Source organism: Odontomachus brunneus, unplaced genomic scaffold, assembly GCF_010583005.1.
Source record: "Odontomachus brunneus isolate Ranch 3 - 2012 unplaced genomic scaffold, Obru_v1 Obru_scaffold_012, whole genome shotgun sequence".
In the NCBI taxonomy this organism is placed as follows: domain Eukaryota; kingdom Metazoa; phylum Arthropoda; class Insecta; order Hymenoptera; family Formicidae; genus Odontomachus; species Odontomachus brunneus.
In genome coordinates, this window is record NW_022639462.1 from 2,762,992 (window position 1) to 2,784,546 (window position 21,555).

Below are 21,555 nucleotides of genomic sequence, written 5' to 3' on the forward strand. Positions count from 1 at the left end.
GTCCGTATCAGACTACCGACTGCACAGGCCAACCCGATTGCCGACTACGACTGCCGACTCTCAATGGACCAATCACAGTGAGGTGCCAAGTCGGCAAACATAGTCGGCAGTCGGATCGGCCTGTGCAGTCGATAGTCTGATACAGGCTTCACTCTATTTTTCGAGTCGGCGACTCGAGTCGTAGCCAATCATATGGTAGTTCTTATGGTAACACAATTATTTTCTTCTTTCTTCAAATATTTTGAGATTTCTTAAAAGAAAGTTTTATATTTCTTGACATATATGCCATTATTTTAGTATCACACAGAACTTAATCTAATGACAATGACTGCGTTCAGAAAACATAGCTGATCAGTGAGCGGTCAGTGATTATTGGTCTTTACTGTTAGATCTCTAACTTTAGACCAATTTCATTGACAAATTGCTCAACAATTGCACAACAGTTGAGCAATTCGTCAATGTAATTGGTCTAGATTTAGGGATCTAATAGTAAGAACCAATAATCGCTAATTGTTCACTGAGCGCTTTTTCCGCTGAACGCGCCTATTTATTGCATTTTTTGTTCTCTAGCAAATGTCACTAGTACGATCAGTCGGCGGCAGACGTCAATAAGTGTGATTGACCGACTGGAGTCGGTAGTCTGATACGGGCTTTAGATGACCTTCAACATTTGTTTCATACGTTTCCACGTCATTTGTATCATTTGATAGTGGCTTGGTTTACATCGTGCATTTGATACGCGTAATAAATAGTAACTTTCTATTAGATAATATTAATATCGACGATATATATATATATATATAAACAACGGTATATTAAGCTGGTATAATACTCATCAACAAAACGTATTGTATTGATAGAATGCGTTGCTGTTGATATGCATTGTCGATATTAAGATTATCTAATAGAAAGTTACTATTTAGTACGCGTATCAAGTGCACGATGTAAATCAGGCCAGTATCTGATACGCGTATCAAGTGCATGATATAAACTAGGCCAGTATAGACATCTGTGTATACTGTGTACGGCTGATGGCTCCTGCACACAGGATGCGGTAATGCTTGCCATGTAATGTTTTTCCGTAAGAGCTAGAAGGTTATTACGGAAAGCAGCATATTGATTGGCTGTCGCGCGAACTTCTGCCGCGCGGCAAACATTATCACGTCCTGTGTGCAGGAGCCATGAGTTCCCACTGAGCACGTCACGCGTCGCGTCGTCGGTCGTGTCACGAGTTTAACCAATCAAATCGTTCCATTGTAACAAGCGCGTCATCCCAATTAGAGGATTTGATTGGTTAAAGGCCAAATCACACTAGCGATTGACGATTGAAATTAAAGATTAGATTTTAACGGATCAACAAGTTTCATCCTTGGCTTGCTTTGTTTCAATTGGTCAAGTTCCAATTTTCAACCGTCAATTATCTATCGCCAATCGTTAATGTGATTTGGCCTTAATGGCTCCAGTACACAGGATGCGGTAATGCTTACCGCGCGGCGGAAATCCGCGCGACAGCCAATCAATATGCTGCTTTCCATAAGAGCTAGAAGATTATTACGGAATATTGTATATTGATTGGCATCAACTTGATGTCGCATTAACTTCCGCTGCATGGTAAACGTTGTTGCGTGCAGGAGCCATAAATTTATTGCTCCAGTGCTGACAGTTCAATTAAAAAGAACAAACCTAGCATTTCATCGGTGACAAAGAATTTTGCAAATAAGCAATGGCGTAAGGTCACTAGTAGTTAGGTGCACTCAGCCAATTATCTTTAAGTCTTTAAGAATTTTGCAAATCATTGGATTCGTGTCTAAATATTCTTCAGTCAAACCAATCAATTCCTGTAATTCCTCTTATCATAGTGAGTTTAAACATACAAAGTGAAAAAACTATAAGATAAGGTCTAAAGTCATATAGAGAGAGAAAGAAAGAGAGAGAGGAAGAAAAAGAGAGAGAGAGAGAGAGAATTGTGCAAATGACGTGTTAAGTTTCCGTGAAATTTGTTACATAGTTATCGTGAAAAGATGAGCATGAATGAAAATGAAACTGTCGAAGAATACGAACCTTCTATTAGGAATGTGATCGAGCAACATTCTCTGCGATGGATATTTGTAGGCGGCAAAGGTGGAGTTGGAAAAACAACTTGCAGGTATAACATAACCTAATAATATAGTCTCAGCTTTTTTCCCTTTTGTGAAATAAATCAGTAAAAATCTAAACATTTTTACACGTATCACTTATGGTCTACTTATACAATTATACAATTAAATACATATGTTCATGTACATATAAAACTGGCATCCTAATTTTTCTCTATATAAAATAATAAGATAATTTTGACATTTGATGCATGTTTTAAATACTTAACATTCTTTTATTATAATTTTTTCTTGTAAAATAAAATGCAAAAAAGTATGTTAAATGAAGTAAATATGTCCAGATATATAAATTTATGTAATTATTTATTTAAATGAAAAGTAAGTTGAAAACTGGTTCATATTATCTTTATTTTATAGTTGCTCTCTAGCGGTACAGCTATCCAAAGTTAGGGAGAGTGTTCTTATTATATCTACAGACCCAGCACATAATATTTCTGATGCCTTTGATCAAAAATTTAGCAAGATACCTACAAAAATAAAGGGTTTTGATAACTTGTTTGCAATGGAAGTTGATCCTAATGTTGGTATTACAGAATTACCAGAGGAATATTTTGACGGTGAAGCAGGTTTGCATTTAAAGTAATCTTATTTTTGTCTAATATTCACACAATATTTTTGAATGGAAGTTTTATTATATATTAAAAACTACTAATATCACTTTTGTATCAATATAAATTTGAAACTAGAGTACAAAATTACATTATATATATATATATATATATATATATATATATATATATATATATATATATATATATATATATATGTGTGTATAAATATGTATATATATATATATATATATATATATATATATATATATATATATATATATATATATATATATATTATCATGTATAAAATATAGAATTGTTTTATTTATAAGTCAGACTAAGATAGAATCTTTGCTTTGGAAAATATAGAAAATGTATAACAAAAGAACATACTACTAAGCATTTATACAAAATTACTTGGGACGTAGAAAAATATTGTCTATTATACAAAAGTTTCAGGAGGAGAAGCAATGAGATTAAGCAAAAATGTTATGCAAGAAATTGTTGGTGCATTTCCTGGTATAGATGAGGCAATGAGCTATGCAGAAGTTATGAAGTAAATGAATACATACACATTTCTTATTTTTGAGATACTAAAAAAATTATCTCACCTTCCATTTTCTTTGTTCATACCTTTCATCTTTCTCTCTCTTATTTCTCTTTTCTTTTATATATATATATATATCTGTCTATTTAAAATTAAAATCATCTATAAAGTTTATTATTTTCTATTACTTTTGTTTATCCTCAATCTTTTTAATTTTTCATCATCTTATATAAATCAATATTTAATTATATCATCCATATTTTATCCATGTAATTAATTTCTTGTTTCTTGTTAATATGGATTTTTTCTATCTTTAGGCTTGTGAAAGGAATGAATTTTTCTGTTGTGGTATTTGATACTGCACCTACTGGACATACTCTGAGACTACTATCATTTCCACAAGTAGTTGAGAAAGGATTGGGGACATTAATGCGTCTGAAGATGAAGATTAGCCCTTTCGTTACACAGGTCAGTAAACTAATTATTTCAATTTAGATTAATTTAGAATTAACACATTCATTACTGCAAGTGTTGAGAAATTTTGTGAAAAATATACTAGGAAAAAATGTCTATTAAGTGCTCGTCTCGTTTTGATTAAACTTGGTATACTTATAGAATAACCAAAGTCAAGATATTCCTTTCATCATTTGAAAACATAAGTTTAGGAGATAAAAATATGATTATATGTTATACATTTAAGTTTCATTCTGTTTATATTATCTCAATAACTATTGATGGTATAATAAACTTTTCAAACAGACGTTTTATGTTTTGCGTAAAATGCAATTATATATGCATATATATTAACAAAAATATTTTAAATAAAATAGCCTCTATCAGCTATTTTTTTTAACATGTTGTATAATGTTTTACATGTTTAATTGATTTCCATTGATTGTATAAAAACTTAACTGTTAATTGAATTACTGAAAATATAGCAAATCAATGTAATTGAAGACAAATGCATCTTTCATCTTATTTCATTGTAATCTATTGATTAACACAAGCAATTTTTCAAATACATGTAATTATATTTGATACTTAATGACACACAATAGCATCATAATGCCAATGTCAATAAAAACAAATAAGATTTTTTAAGGAGTCATTCCACTGTGAAATATTAAAAAATTAACGATTTTCGAGGATTTTTTTACCCTATGAAAAAAATATTTGTATAGAAACTAAAAAGCATACTTTTACTTTGTTATCTTTAAAGTGTATAAAAAATTTTAGTCACGTTTTTTTCTTTTTTTTATCAAAAGAGCTCTGTAAATTTTGCGCCTCGAAAAATAGGTACTTCGGCGGTGTTGATGATTTTGAAAAAAACCATGCATCTGAAACAGATATTTCAAAAAGATTATTAAATTAAATGAGTGTTGTTATCTCCCGAACTAGAACTAGTTGAATCTATAAATAAAATAACAATGGCGGACGTTTAAAGTTAGACATGCGAAATTTTTATTTTTTCTCGTAATTTTTTAAAGTAAAAGGTAGGAAAGACAAATTGCGTAAACATGATTCTAGTTCCAGCAATAGCTATTGATGTGCTGAATAACATATTAAAAGGACCCCGCACAAACCTTATGGAAAATGGGTCCCGGTGGATTTGGCTGAAACTTTGGAAATTTGTAGTTTACGTGATCCTGATGAAAAGTTCTCATTGCCTCAACTTGATTCATTGAGCCGTATGAGTCCTAGGAACCGTCGAAAGTAGGAAATAAGCGACTGCCATCGCCACTGTATAGGTAACCATCTGGTAATTCCTATCCCTTCCCTACCCTCTTCCCATTTCTCTTTCTCTCTTCCCCTCTCCCTTCCCCTCTCTTTCTCCTCTCTCTTCTTCTTTAATTAGTTTCCGTTATTTTATGTTAGCTTGCTTTCATTTACATTACTTTGCGTGATTTGTCCAAATACCTTTTCTTGCGATGAAGGAGTGAGGATTTAACGTTATATCAGATCCAATTGGATCATCCGGATTACAAGAATCTGAATGTCACTTTAAAAGGTTTTACCGTCGACATTAGCGTTACCCAATGTGCACCACGGGGAGGTTGCGCGATCGGAATTTTGCACATTATGTGGCCCTGAAAAGGGCCGTTTGTGTGAAGGTGTATGTGTGTGTGTGTGTGCGTGCGTGCGTGTGCACATTGGGTAACGCTAATGTCGACGGTAAAACCTTTTAAAGTGACATTCAGATTCTTGTAATCCGGATGATCCAATTGGATCTGATATAACGTTAAATCCTCACTCCTTCATCGCAAGAAAAGGTATTTGGACAAATCACGCAAAGTAATGTAAATGAAAGCAAGCTAACATAAAATAACGGAAACTAATTAAAGAAGAAGAGAGAGGAGAAAGAGAGGGGAAGGGAGAGGGGAAGAGAGAAAGAGAAATGGGAAGAGGGTAGGGAAGGGATAGGAATTACCAGATGGTTACCTATACAGTGGCGATGGCAGTCGCTTATTTCCTACTTTCGACGGTTCCTAGGACTCATACGGCTCAATGAATCAAGTTGAGGCAATGAGAACTTTTCATCAGGATCACGTAAACTACAAATTTCCAAAGTTTCAGCCAAATCCACCGGGACCCATTTTCCATAAGGTTTGTGCGGAGTCCTTTCAGACTAATCGGTAGTATAATTTTTGAGATTTCCTTTATAGAAATATCATACTAAGAATCATTGATAATTACTTATTTTCAGTATTAAAAATAATACTGGATAATAAGTAATTATCAATGATTCTTAGTATGATATTTCTATAAGGGTTTACCTACGCCGTATGAAAAAATGTCGTTTTAAGAAAAAGGCGTTTAAAGATTTTCTTTTCCATATAACATATTTAAATGGTACTTACATCTAATTAACGATACCAGATCCATATAATATTCCTTCGGCTTCTTCGAAGATCTCATTCTGAGCTGATTTTTTGTTCCTCCGAGTAATTCGAGCTTCTTTTGATTTGGCTCCCGCTTCGTGGTTGTCGCTGTGAGCTCTTTCAGTGACGGTGGCGGCTTCTGGTCCAATCGTCATTCCTATGACCACTATAATTTTGATAATTGGAGGAAATCCTTCATTAAAAATGCATGCAACGCAGAATATGGTGATCTGAAGAATTTTTTTATCAGCAAAGATATGTTTCGGAACGAGATGCCAAACGCACGAGTCGAAGCTCTCGTTATTATTTTGAGTTTCGTTGCCCTTGCATCTTTCTAGCAAATCTTCAGAAGTTAGTTTTTCGTAAATAGGCTTCAGAATATCTGCAACTTCATTACTCAATGCGGGCGGATGTTTATAATTGATTAAAGTTCCTACAACCTTGTGTTTTCACCAGTCGCACTAACAAGGGACCTGATAGAACTGTCCCTTATCGATTTTGGCGCCCTTTGGATATGTTGTAGAGCATCAAAAGTAAGAGACCCATATTTTTTATATCGGCTTATCTCGAGGTTTAGGGATTAAAACAGCCCCTTGAAAAAGTGAATTTTTTCATTTTTATGGAATAATTCCTAAGATATGAGGTATATGAAAAAATGTTTCCTGCAAAAGTTTTACAATATTTAATACGCCTTCCAACGGCGTTTTCATTTTTTAAATGTAAAATTTTTTACTCTCCTTTCCCCTCCCCCTCCACTCGTTATCTTCGCAAAATTTTAAAGTTTTTGTGAGGAAAAAAATTGCAGAGTATTTAATATTAAATCCATCCATATATAATAGTAAAAGTTGTTGATATTCCTGGCCGTGGAACTAACTCCATTGACCAAGGTAAATAATAAAAGTTGGTTTCGCTCTAATCGTTGAAAAACATCGTGATAACATCGTGCTATAGGTGCCACACTGTCCAAGTAGATGATTACTGTAGATAGATATGTTACTATAGATAGGAAAACATAATGAATTGTAGAAAAATAATACATAGCATTTAATATATAATGACAATTGCACTTAATATATAACGTTTATAATACATAATGTGCGTATTATTATATTATATTAATCATATAATTAATATAATATTAAAGAAAAATCGATACAAAACTTGCATACACACAGAAAATAAATGTTTTATTTATGACACATATTGGTTACAAATGTGATGCTCATGGAAAAAATATGTGATGCAAAGTGATTGTTTGCATCAAGAATAAATAATTACATTGTTCGACAAAAATCGAACTTTTTTTCGTGTCACGAGTACGAATAGTTATTTCCGATGTATTCTTGCCTGCTGAACACAAATCCGCCATCCAAATTTGGCTATCACATCACAATTTTGAAAAAAATGGCGTCAAAGAGACCAAAAATTACGATTTTGAGGGTTTTCATGGCGCTGTAACGTAAACAGTAAAATTTTTTCTACATTTCATTAATGCCATGCAAAGATATCAACTTTCAGCTTAAAAATATATCTGGTCTCGTTTCTTAACAGTTTTTTGTTTGCAGCATATGGCTAATCAGAAACAGTCGTCGGATCATTAAGGTCATCGGAACAATTTTTTTTCTTTTTTTTTACAAAAAGGCGAATAGTCATTTCCGATGAATTTTTGCCTGTTGAACTCGAATCTGTCGTCCAAATTTGGCTATCACGTCACAATTTTGAGAAAAAATGAAGCAAGGTACAAGATAAGATTCCTGTAATCGGCTTTTTAGCTATTTTGACGTCATTTTTCTCAAAATTATGACGTGACAGCCAAATTTGGACGACGGATTTGTTTTCAGCAGGCAAAAATACATCGAAAATGATTATTCGTACTGGTGTCACGAAAAAATGTTCGATTTTTGTCGAACAGTGTAATTATTTGTTCTTAATGCAAACAATCACTTTGCATCACATATTTTTTCTATGAGCACCACATTTGTAACTAATATAATATGTGTCATAAATAAAACACATTTATTTTCTGTGTGTATGCAAGTTTTGTATAGATTTTTTTTTAATATTATATTAATTATGATTAATATAATATAATAACACACACTATATTATATATTAAATATATGCAATTGTCTATGTGTTATTTTTCTACAATTTATTATATTCTCCTACCTATAATAACATATCTATCTATAGTATCCACCTACTTGGACAGTGTGACGCTTATAGTACGATGTTATCACGTCGTTTTCCAACGATTAAAGCGAGACCAACTTTTACTATTATATATGGATGGATTTGGTATTAAATGCTCTACAATTTTTGTACTTACAAAAACTTAAAAATTTTGTGAAGATTTCAAATGGAGGTGGGAGTAAAAAATTTGACATTAAAAGAAAATGAAATATGTCGTTGCAAAGAATATCAAATACTATAAAATTTTTGAAGGAAACATTTTTTCATATATCTCATATTTTAGAAATTATTTCATAAAAATGAAAAAGTTCATTTTGTCAAGGGGCTGTTTTAACCCCTAAATCTCGAGATAAGCCGATATAAAAAATATGTATCTCTTATTTTTTCGATGCTCTACATATCCAAAGCGCATCAAAATCAGTGAGGGATAGTTCTGTCAGGTCCCTTGTAAGAGTCCGCTCCTTCTGGGCAATGCGAATGTTAAGCGTTATCGTCTGTGGAGGTTTTATGATAGTAAGTGGCCAATACAGAAATTTCGCATTTCTTCAGTTGAATAATCGATTTCCATGAAATTTTCGTTTTTTACAAGAATTGCAGGGGCACCTTGAACTATATTTCGAACTATATTGCTTTTTGTCCATCTTTGAGTTGGACTACTTCAACGAAATACGAAAGCATAATAAATTTTCAGCTCTGCACTTTCTTAGTGTTAGTATATATGTTTGAAAGGAGCTGGCCTGTTCAACAGGTACAAGCCAATCGGGCTCTTGGCACGTCCGGGCGGCGAGACGGAGACCCAGCTGTCGTGCACGGCTATACAAACTCGTTTGTAGTAGGCAAATTAAGCATAATCAAACTCTGAAACTTTTTCCACGCATTCTTAGATATATTTGCTGCCGAAAAATGCAAAAAGAAAAAATCCGATTTTTTGAGCCTGTCACAGTGGAATTACCACTTATGGCTTCTTTTTGCTCTTCACATTGTCTATCTCTTTTTAATGAAGTTAGAAGCGAGAAAATGTATGCTAAAAATTCTTGCAAAATACGTTAAAATAAAACTATGTATCCATAAAGTAACACTTTTAATAGATTAAGCAAATTTGTAATAGTCCGTGCACTCCCTTTTTGTCCTCACTCCTAACAATCAATAATTTATTGTAAATTAACCTGAATAGAAATAAGCATAAAAATAAGCTAAGAAGATGAATTGTGTGTTACGTTAATTTACGACATATTATTGACTGTTAGAGCAAAAGGGGAATGCACTGAATACCCAGTGAGAAATGACTTATCGATCGACGTCAAAAAGATGTCGAATCGATGTCTATTTGACGATTTCGACGTTGATCAAGTCATTTCTCACTGGGTATCTTACAAATTTATTTAATTGATTGAAAGTGTTACTTTATATATGTTTTTATTTTAATGTTTTTATTTTGTAAGAATTTTTAGCATGCATTTTTTCGCTTCTGACGTCATTAAAAAAAGATAGATAATGCGAAGGGCCAGGAGCTTTAAAATCTAAATCTATGTATTAGATAGCATTAAGATGTTACTAGTTAATATCTGTGAAATAATAACGATAACAAAATGTCAAGTAAAAACGTCTAAATACGTATGCAATAAAAAGTAATAAGAAAAAGTTAAGAAGCATATTGAGTAAAATTCGGAGAAACGATTAATTATTTTTTAAACGGACTAAAATTTTATTACATATATTTTAGCATGGATTTAACAAAAATCTTTAAAAAGCTTTGTAGCAGTCACGAGTAAGTGATCGCGACGTGATCGCTTGGTTGCCGGTCCGCTCAAAGTAGAGCAAGGAGTAGAAAGTATGCCACAGGAGAATAGGAAGTTGGTTAGAATGTAGAACTGAGAGGACTGTATTCGGCTTTAGAGCTTATCTTAACAAACTTTAATGACAAAAGAACTGATGTACAATGAAAGGATGATTCGACGGACCTAGTCCATCGGCGGCGAAACCGTATGTAGCTGCGGGATCAGGGAGTCAAGTTTTGAGGCTGTCAAAGAGAGGCCGAGGATCTAGTGAACGCTGGGTCTGATAAAGGGCTCAGTAAGATTAGCGTTCCGCTTTCGACTTGCTGCAATTGCACTTGAATTCTGCTCGACTTGCAGATTCATTCGCTTATACAACTATAACTCGACAGCCGGACTGACTTGACTCCCCGAGATGTGGCTTTTATAAACGCTTTGTCCTTGCGGGAGGACGATGACACTTATCTTTTCAATTCTTCGTGGTTCTCTGTGATTTGCTGATACCTTCCCCCGAGATCGTTGCGGTTCTTAGAACCAATAGAATTTTGGACACGCAATCATCGCTCGCGATCGTAACCGTCTAGTCTTCTTCTTTGTTTGTTTGTTCGTGTGAATTTCAAACTAGATCAAATCATGCTGGAAAGATCGAGAACTTTGTGTACGGTTATTCTTGCGACAGCGAACGACTTTGTCCGAGTTTACGCGTCGAACACGTGATCTCGCGTTCGAGAATCTTCTAATTGTAGATCTCAGGATCGGGTCGCTTCAATTTCGAACAAGCTTGAATAGAAAATTAATTAATCAAAATCCTAAAAAGCTGCAAAATGGAAAGAATTAATAAATTTATAAAGATGTTAATAGGAACAGTAAAATAAATAGAATTAGTAAATGCTAAGAAACGTTAAAAATAAGAAATTTTACGTTCGTTGTTCCAATAATTAATTAATTTGACAAAATGAATAATAAAAAGAATTTAGAAGGGAGGGAAACTAAAATTGTTTCAGAAATTAATTTTGCTAAAAAATAAATAAAATCCACAAATTAGCCATGTATATACAGGGTGTCCCAGACCTTCTTCTGAAATTTTTGTAGGAACGTAGAACAGATTAAGGTGAACATAAAAGTCCTATATCATTTTGCGATATTCGCAATAATATTCGAGATATTAATTAACGAAGATTGGTGAATAATCATACGCGATATGGTAGATGAGTTATAGTAGCGCCGCCGTCTGCCGTTGTATTGCTATTTTGTAAATCATCATGTAGATTTTTAGATATTAATTAAAGAAAATGTGTGCATTATAGTGTACAATCATGTAACAATTTTCTTTAATTAATATCTAAAAATTTATGTGGTTATTTGCAAAATGGTAAAGGACTTTTTTGTTCAGTTTGATGTCAAAGATAAAATATCAAACGCAGCCTTTGACAACGTGGAGAGGGGTAGATTATGGGAAATTCCAGAGAATAAAGATATACAGCAAGTTGATAAAAAGAATTCAAAAAATCTACGAAGGGACTAAAGTCATGGTAAGATCTGGAGGAAAATTTTTCGAAGAGTTTTGGGTCAAAAAGGATACGTGATGAGTCTCCTGCTGTTCAACCTATATCCCATGAGAAATGACTTACCGATCGACGTCGAAAAGATGTCGATTTCGACAATTTCTACATCTTTTCGACGTCTACCGGTAAATCATTTCTCACTGGATATAGCGGATATCGATAAGGAAATGGAAAAAAGGGGGAGAGGTGATTTAGTGTTACATAAGGGCAGAGTATGGTCTATTGCATATGCGGATGATATAGTATTAGCGAAGAATAGAGTAGCGTTGTTAGATATGATAAATACATTAGAAAAATAAAAAAAATCGAAACTTAGTATTAAATGCGAAAAAATTCAAAATACTAGTTTTCAACAAAAAAAATAAGAAAAGGATAAAGAAGTGGAAATGAAAAGATAAAGATATATAAAAGGTTTAGGAATTTAAATATTTAGAATTTACTAAGAAGAAAGAACTCTTTTGAGAACAAATCAGAAAATTGAAATAAGGTCTATGAAAGTTTAAACACTGGTGTTGTAGTGTGGTGAAAACTAATGTTAATATTAGTAAATGTTCTCCATACGATGCGGGAGGAATATTTATTTATTAATTATTCATTGCATTACGTAGTAATTGTAAAACTGCTGAAGGATGTGCAGGGAAATATATATGTGCCTACGTTTATTTATATTCCCAAATATACTTGTACGTATGCATTGCGAATGTAGTTTGAAGGACAAACTTGCTTTGTACGTGTGTGTACACTAGGATTCATAAATGTCTTTCGGTATCTGAAGAATTGGACTTTTTCGATTTGGCGCATCGTTTCTCAGTAAGAGAAAGAGAAGAGCCGAGTCGGTTCTTCTAGTAACAGTCACGATTCACGCTTACTGAGAAACGATGCGTCAAATCGAAAAAGTCCAATTTTCCAGATACCGGAAGTGTAAAGGCATTAATGAATTATAAAGTTTGTTCTTTCCAGCAGAATTTCTTGCACTAGTTCAAGAAGTAGTACACTGATGCTCTTTCTAGCAGAAATGACGTCAGAAGTTACTGTTCTTTCCAACGGTGCAACAGTTCACTGAATTGCTTGTATTGGGTCTGAAGCTAGTACAAGCGGTACAGTGCAGTGCAAGGGAAAAAGTTACTGTATCAGTGCAGGTAGTTCAGGTGAAAAGAATAGATTTAAGAAGATGGAAGAGATGAATATTGCAGAAATTAAAAGAGATGAAGGTGGCAGTATCCCAGATAGGTTCTGCGTGCAATTGAGATACATTAAGGCAGGCATAATAAATTCTTTATTTCAAGAATTATTTGCGTCTAAAATTATGTGTTGCGCCATGTTGTTTCCTGTACTATGATGTTCTTTTTATCCTATCTGGCATGTCTGCACCTATGAACTTTTGCTGTACTCGCCAGTTCCAAGGTTTGCTCTTTCTAGCTGAACTTCTTGCACTAGTTCAAGAATTGTACACTGGTGTGTTCTTTCTAGCAGAAAGTGCGTCAGAGGTTACTGTTTTTTCCAACGGTGCAGCAGAATTTAGTACAACAGTTCTTCACTGAACTGCTTGCACTAACAAGGAGATGTCACAACCTGCTAAATCGATTTCTGAACGAGACATAGCACGTTCGCTAGCTGCGATGTTAAGCATCAACATCCTAATTGGGGTATGTGCCAATGGGCCTTTGTTTGTTAGAAATTACAGTATAAAGTTTGGATTGCGGGACTGTATCACGGATATGGCTAAAAATGCGACTGTCTTTCAGCGAAGCGGCGTGGCTGAGCAGACTGAGGCTCCCACGTCGAAAATTTTTGAGTCGGCAGCGAGCGTTCGAAACCCGGCGACGAGTTATCCTTGTGCGGTGTTTTTTTTTTTCTTACCTTAGGGCATATAATTAATGTTTTTCAAATATTGTGGGATCGTGTTAATAAGACAATAATGTAGAGGTAATAACGAAATGTAACAAGTTTATTCTCTGACAATAACTCTGACAGTGTGCTCTCCAAAGGACACAGTCTTTCTCTGCTCGTCTTCCTTGCCGCTGCCGTCTTATATACCTCTCACACGCATACTCTCACTTATACAATAAGTTTTTTCTATTCTACGTTCTCTAAAACAATAGAAACTGCGCTCCTAAAACCGCCGCCATCAAACAGCGCCGAACGTCGCTAATCTCTTTGGAGACGCCGCCGTTTCCACCGCGCGAAGCCGCCGCTTCTATCAAACGACGCCGAACTCTTACAGCGGACGTTACATACACATCTCTCTCTCCCTTTCTCTCTCTCTCTCTTTCTCTCTCTCTCTCTCTCTCTCTCTACCTATAGCTTGCCTAACTTCGGTATCCTACAATATGATACATTTGTCTTGCATATGTCTCGTTTTTATGCTATTAATCAGAGGTAATTAGGGAAGTGTCAGGCTTGTTTAACGCAAACACGAATATAGACACATATTTTGCATTGCTTACAATGAAATATATATTTTAGTACATATGAAAACGTTATTGATGCTGATAATAAATAATAAGAAAGTGATTGTATGCACATCGTATCACCTCGAATGTCCAAATGTATACTTTCATCGCCTGTAAATAAATCAAGATAGTTGTGTATTCTCGTGATCATATTTTTAATCTGCCTACAAAAGTACGTATTTTATGGCAGGTAGATTGCTGTACATTTTAACGATATTATTTTCAAGTTATATGTTTACTTATATTTCTCGACGAATATCTTGTTGTATGTTTGATTATGTTTGTTCTCTCCTCTCAACAAGAACTAAAAACTTATTAAATATGAAAACATGATGTTCGATATCAAAGTGATAGTTAAATATATCTGCCTTTGTGTAAGAAAAAGTGTTGCCATTCATGTTAGAGTGGTTGGGAATGCCGTCCTCTGCTTTTGTTGATTTAAAAAGATATTCACGGAAAGATAATCATGCTTGGTAATCTGCTCGCTCCATTTTCTTGGTAGTCTTCACAATGTGAACGGTCCAAAACTCGTTAATTGAAAATGGAATCTGTGTTTATAGATGAGGCAACAATCAATCATGTACAAATGTTTGCAAAATGTGATTTTACGAAAGCAGAGTTGGCTGATGCGATAGAATATTTTTGTGGTAAATATATTGTGTGTGAACAACACACATGGGAGGGCACGTGTATGTGTTGTTATCTGCATTGTACGTAATATCAAGTATAATATTGAATTCGTCTTAGATGTCCTGATACAATAATTTAATATTAATAATAATAATAATAATAATAATAATTTAATATTATTAATAATGACGCGCCAAGAATATTTTCAAATAATGCCAAATTGGTTGGCGAAAAATTATTTGAAAAGTTTATGAAATTGTTAGGAGAGCGTGCCATATCGGAGGAAGTAGAATATTATATAGCAGAAGGACAAGATGACGCGACTGAAGAAGGCGCTACTTATAATGACGATACTATTCCTGAAAGCGATGCTACTCCTGTAAATGAGCTTCATACGAGTCAAAGTATGGAAGAAAATTACGAACCTCTACATAAAGTTGCAGCAATGGACCCAGTGTCATATGAGGAAAAATTAAAAATAGTTTTGTTCGCTAATGAACATCCGCAGTGGAGCTTCCGTTCATTAAAAAAACACTTTAGAAAATATTTGCGTAATAATGGTGACGTTGCACGATTTCGCAACTACATTTTGTCAGACGAAAGTCTTTGGGAAGTTTTTGGGACAAGATGAAAATAATAAAACGAAATGTGCACGTAGATTTACGGAAGCAAGAAAACAAAAACAGCTCGTTACACGACGTTTCCTTCAACAGTGGGCAATGGCTGCAGCCGTTCAATACAATGAAAAAAGAGAAATGAGCGCAGGAGATGGTAATGGTTTCCGTTTTGTAGCATCAAATTCGTGGTTGACCTCATTCATACGCGAGTATAAACTTTCTAACCGTCGAGTTGTTCAATATGTTTCAAAAAAAGAAATTGTATCACCGGAAGTTGTGATGGAATCTGCTACACACTTTCAACATTTAATTAGAGCCATATCGCCGGATTACGATTCGGATTTTATAATAAATTCGGACCAAACGGGCTGCGAATATAGAAGTAATGTAACACAAACCTACACGCATACTGGAAAAATTGGTGCAATTATACATCGGCGATCTTAATAAAGTGTCCCATATGTATACTGCACAGCATTTTTTAACACAATCGGGCAAACTATTAAATAAGATGTTCGTTTGCTTGCAAAAGTATTCCGACAGTTTTGAAGTACTGGTGCAGAAAGAGGTAGACACATTATTACAATGTAAGAATGTTGTTGTCTGCTCAAAATCGGGAATATTAACAACGTCTCTCTACCAACAGTTTTTGAAACTAGTTCTCAAGTTGTATGTTGGCAATCACAAGTTTTTATTTCTTGTTGATTCTTGGGGAGGACAAAAGAACATTGAAACATACAACGAAATATTCCTCGATAATAAGTCGACAATAAGTCGACATGTAATTTACAAATAATACCACCTAAGTGTACACTAATCTGTCAGCCGTACGACGTTTATTTTTATAGGCAGATAGAAATTTTTATCAAGCGGATACATAATTGTCCATTTTTACTTGCAGACAACCAAAGTATTAATTTGAACACTCGTGCTGATGCGATTCGTATATAATCGCTCACGCACTATGTATTATCAGCACCGGCATTCAAATTTATGTTGCAATATGCGTGGTATGCGTCAAATTTAGTTAAAACTCGCAATATCTTTTATAATGTTAACCAAATTTGTTTCCCAGCCAATATATGTAGTCAGCGGTATATTTGTGCACAAAATAATGCATTCATTGCATGCAGTTGGTGCAAACATTTGTTATGTTTTCCTTGTTTTTATAGAATTTTATCCGCAACATTGCGAAAAAATGAAAGATGTTTATAGTGTATAAGTTTTATTATATGACAATGTTTTATTATATGACAATGTTTTATTATATGACAATGTTTTATTATATAACAATGTTTTATTATATGACAATGTTTTATTATATGACAATGTTTTATTATACGACAATGTTTTATTATATGGAAATGTTTTATATGACAATGTTGTATACAATGTTTTCATACAAAAGTGATGTACTAAAATATATATTTCATTGTAAGCAATGCAAAATATGTATCTATATTCGTGTTTGCGTTAAATAAGCCTGACACTTCCCTAATTACCTCTAATTAATAGCACAAAAACGAGACATATGCAAGACAAATGTATCATATTTGAAAAATATTAATTATATGCCCTAAGGTAAGAAAAAAAAAAACACCGCACAAGGATAATTCGTTGTCGGGTTTCGAACGCTCACTGCCGGCTTAAAAATTTTCGACTTGGGAGCCTCAGTCTGCTCGACCACGCCACCTCGCTGAAAGACAGTCGCATTTTTAGCCATATCCGTGATACAGTCCCACAACCCAAACTTTATATTGTAATTTCTAACAAACAAAGGTCCATTGGCACATACCCCAATTAGGATGTTGATGCTTAACATCGCAGCTAGCGAACGTGCTATGTCTCGTTCAGAAATCGATTTAGCAGGTTGTGGCATCTTCTTGTGAGTCTGGAGCTAGTAAAAGTAGTGCAGTGCAAGAGCAAAAGTTACTGTACCAGTACAGATAGTTCAAGTGAAAAGAATAGATCTATGAAGATGGAAGAGATTAATATTTCAAGAATTAAAAGGGATGAAGGTGGTAATATCCCAGATAGGTTCTACGTGCAATTGAGGTACATACATTAACGCAGTTAATGTTACAGTAATTTTTTTATCTGAAGAATTATTTACATCTAAAATTGTGTTTTTAAAATTGTGTTTTTAAAATTGTGCGCCATGTTTTCTGCACTATGGCGTTATTTTCCATCCTATCTGGCATATCTGCACTTATGAAGTTTTCGCCAGTTCCAGTTCCGAACCACTGGTGTAACACTAGTTCAGTTAAAAAGAACAAATCTCCAGTTCCGAACCAGTTCAGTTCCAGTGCAGCACTAATTTAGTTGAAAAAAACGAACCTTTAGTATACATGTGATACTGAAAGTCTGAGCAAAAAAAATTGAAAATTGAAATTAACTCTTGTTTGTGAAATTTCACAAATTCGAAATTGGGTATACCGATTTTAATCGAACTGGTCGCAATCAAAGGCTCACATTCACATTACATAAAAAAGTACTGTTACTTTTTTTATTATTACTATAATTTCCTAAAACATTTCAATTATTGATTCAATTGTTGACATTTTAAAAGTTGATTTATGAAAAATTTCCGAAGAAGTTAATAGTATCACGACGTCATATGACGTAAACATAGAGATCATTTCTGTGATCAACGATTTTATATACTTAGTATTGCGACAGTAAAATTAAAATATACTTATAATTAATAATTATATTAATATTCAATTAACAAGTGAAATTTTGATATAATAAATTTTTATACTTCTTTCTCTCTCTACATTTCTTTCTTTCTTTCACCATCATATCTACTATTTTACTTTTAAAAAGTATTCTTTCCTATTTTATCTTGCATCTCTATATTTTCTGTCTTTTTGCTTTGTTTCTATTTTCTGTTACTTCTATCTGTCTGTACTGTCTGTACTGTCTTCTCTCTTTATATTTCCCCCTTTTCTTTGCGCTTTTTGTACTTTTTTTTTTATATATATATCACTTTCTTCTTGTCTCTTTAACTAAAAGTAATAAAAGTACAAACAACATAAAATATGCTAGTTCTATATCCTTATATATTATATAAAGCAATATTTATTTATTATTACGGCAGACAAAGCATCCAAGTTTTTTTGTATAAAATATTTTGGTTAAAATATACCCAATCAAACTCATTCTCATTCTCCCTCATTCTTCCTAATTCTTACTCATTTTCCCTCATTTTTTTTAATTACTCATTCTTACTCTCTCATTCTTCCTCATTCTTCTCTCTTGTTCTTCCTCATTCTCTCTCATTTTCACTCATTCTTCCTCATTTTTTTTTATTTCCTTCCATTCTCCCTCATTCTCTTTCATTCTCTCTTATTCTTTCTTATTCTCCTTCATCTCTCTTATTTTTTCACATTTTGTCATTCTCCTTTATCATTTTCTCATTTTCCTTTATTCTCCCTTATTCTTTTTAATATTCTCGCATTCTCTCCCATACTCTCTCATCCTTCCTATTCTCTCGTATTCTCTTTAATTCTTCTTCACTCTCTTTCATTCTTTACTATTTTGTCCTATTCTATCTCATTCTCTCTCATACTCTTTCAATTAATTTAATTTTCTGCTATCCTTCCTCATTCTTTCCCATTTTCTCTCATTCTCCCTTATTCTCTTTCATTCGCTCTCATTCTTTGTCATTCACTCGCATTTTCTTTCATTCTTTCTTATTTTAATTACTTTTAAAAAGTAACTTTTTCTATTTTACTATCTTGCATTTCTTTGTTTTCTATCTTCTTGCTTCGTTTCTATTTTCTGTTACTTCTGTACTGTCTTCTCTCCTTATATTTTCTTTTTTTTTCCCGTTTTCTGAACTTTCTTTATTCCTTTCTTCTTGCTTTGTTTAACTAAATATAATAAAACTACAAACAACATAAAGTATCCTAGTTCTATATCCTTATATATTATGTAAAGCAATACTTCTTTATCATCGCGGCACAGACAACAAATTTATTTATTTATTATCTTTCCTTTTATTCATTCATTTTTTTACTCACTCATATATTTCTCTTGTCTTTCCATCTCGCTCTCTTATAGTTTTTTATCGCTTTATCATTTATCTCCATTTTCTCTGTCTTCTCTTCATTTCTTCTCGCACATTCTTTCCTTTTTCTCTTTCTTTTCTTCTCCTTTTTCTTTTATCTTTTTATTATTTAATTTAACGATAAAAAATATAAAATCGACACAAAGTATTCAAGTTTTATATTGTTATATATTTTTATACATTCGCCGATACTTATCTGATAACTCCACAGCTTTTCTTTAAAATTATCGCGGCAAACACACTTCACAACTTTTAAAACTATTATACATTAAAAATATAACCTCATTATAATCCCATTCTCGTACGCGTGAACTGTTACTCAACTTCGCCGCGATAATAGAGGCCCTCAAACAGAGACTGGCTATTGGGGGGTCTCCATGTAATTGGCGCACGGGATGGCGGCACCAATACGGAGCTGTGCTCACCAAACGCGACGGGCATCAAATATGAATTGAGATATTGTCGCACTCTGCGAATGTATAGTTTATCGCTCAAATAATGATGATAAAGATATATGCATGTATATCCTTTAAAATGTACCCAGATAGCCAACCCTGCGTGAGCAGATTTTGCACAGAGTCTGTCAACAGTGTCTGTAGACAGAATGGCAACAGATTGCACACAGAATTTGTTCTGACGACAGATTGGTGACAGACTGCGCGCAGAGCTTGTCGACAGACTCTGACGACAGATTGACGGCAGATTGCGCGCAGATTCTGTTTCCTAGATAGACTATTTAATTCTATCAAGGGCCATATGTACGCTATTAAATGGGACAGTTTTACATACACACCATGTAAAACTTCGAGAGGAGTCAAGATAATTATATTGTACAATAATTGTACACATATATACAATAAAAAACGTTTACTTTTTAAAATTGTATTACACATTTTTTATAAAAAAGCAACAATAATAGAGAAATAACGAGTACAAGTATAGAATAGAACAAAAATAAGTTAAATGGCCATTTAGAGGCGTACATATGCCATCCCTAGTAAAAATTGTTCTCATAATTTTTCATGCAATTTCTCATATTATTTTTTTTAATGTTATTATGTTATTAAATCTGAACGATTTAATCGTTATGCAATAAGTACTAAAGGCAGCAGTACCGAATAAAATAGTCTCGCTATGTAAATAACTTTTTTTTTTATGGAAATTTTTGAAATGGTTTATTTCAAAAATTCAATTTCAGAATTTTTGTGATGGTTTATTTGAAAATATATCATGCTTCGATTTTGATAAAATTTAATACAATCTGAACTGGACGATCAACTAAATTAATTCGCACATGTTAAAGTATAGTATTTTATTAGTATGATGGAAAAATGTTATTATCTGCTGTTTTATTGCAGTAATTTTCTATGCGGTCCTTGGTAGAAAATTAATTTCGAATTATCGTGCCGATCTCTCTTTCATTATTTATACGCTAAATAGTTTCGTCTATATTTTGCGGTTTAAAAGGCGAACAAATTCTATGATTTTTCTTCCTTAAACTTTAAGTGGGCAATACAAAGCACTTTTTATCAAGTGAAGAATTGGCATAGTGTCTAAGGCGACGGACGATTATTTAAAAGATGTCTTCGGTTCAAGTTCGAATCTCACCAGAGAAAATCTTAAAAATTAAAAAAATAATATAGAAAAACTTTTTTTTTTCATTGTATTTTACGAGTATTTATAAGTATTTATGAGAAAGCGCTTATTCTATGAGTGATTATGAAAAATCATGAGAAAATTTTCTACCAAAAATTTAATTTAAAAACCTACGAAACGATAAGATCTGCACGCAATCTGCCGTCAGAGTCTGTCGGCAGGCGCAATCTGCCGCCAATCTGATGTCAGAGCCTGTTAGCAGATCCTATCAGCAGTCTGACGGCAGATTGGGAACGCAGATGACTATGGATCTGTCGACAGATCCTGCTCGAATTCGACAGATTCTGTTGCCAATCTGACGCCAGTCTGCGCACAGATTGCTTACTGGATATAATGTAAGTTCTTGAAAATATTATATATAGTCAATAATAATCACACGTTATGTAATGTCGAAAGAAATAAAAAAACTAGTCCTGAGATATTATTCATGTAATATTATAAATAATTAGTTAAGAAAAAAA

At 33.4% G+C, this 21,555-nt stretch overlaps 1 protein-coding gene and 1 pseudogene across 2 annotated transcripts in view; both read left to right on the top strand.

Moving 5' to 3' along the window:
- The first annotated feature begins 1,600 nt into the window (after nucleotides 1–1,600).
- The window catches only part of LOC116840880 (ATPase ASNA1 homolog), a 25,093-nt gene continuing 5,138 nt past the window's right edge, over nucleotides 1,601–21,555 (top strand). Inside the window, exons 1-4 of one of the 2 annotated variants that reach the window (XM_032808205.1) lie at nucleotides 1,601–2,146; nucleotides 2,514–2,722; nucleotides 3,167–3,263; nucleotides 3,572–3,722. In XM_032808205.1, coding sequence (XP_032664096.1) covers nucleotides 2,022–2,146; nucleotides 2,514–2,722; nucleotides 3,167–3,263; nucleotides 3,572–3,722 — 582 coding nt within the window. In that variant the 5' untranslated portion in view covers nucleotides 1,601–2,021. Of the gene's footprint in view, nucleotides 2,147–2,513; nucleotides 2,723–3,160; nucleotides 3,264–3,571; nucleotides 3,723–21,555 lie in introns of both variants that reach the window. The other variant, XM_032808204.1, reaches the window with a different exon arrangement.
- LOC116840881 lies at nucleotides 14,160–16,624 on the top strand (annotated as a pseudogene).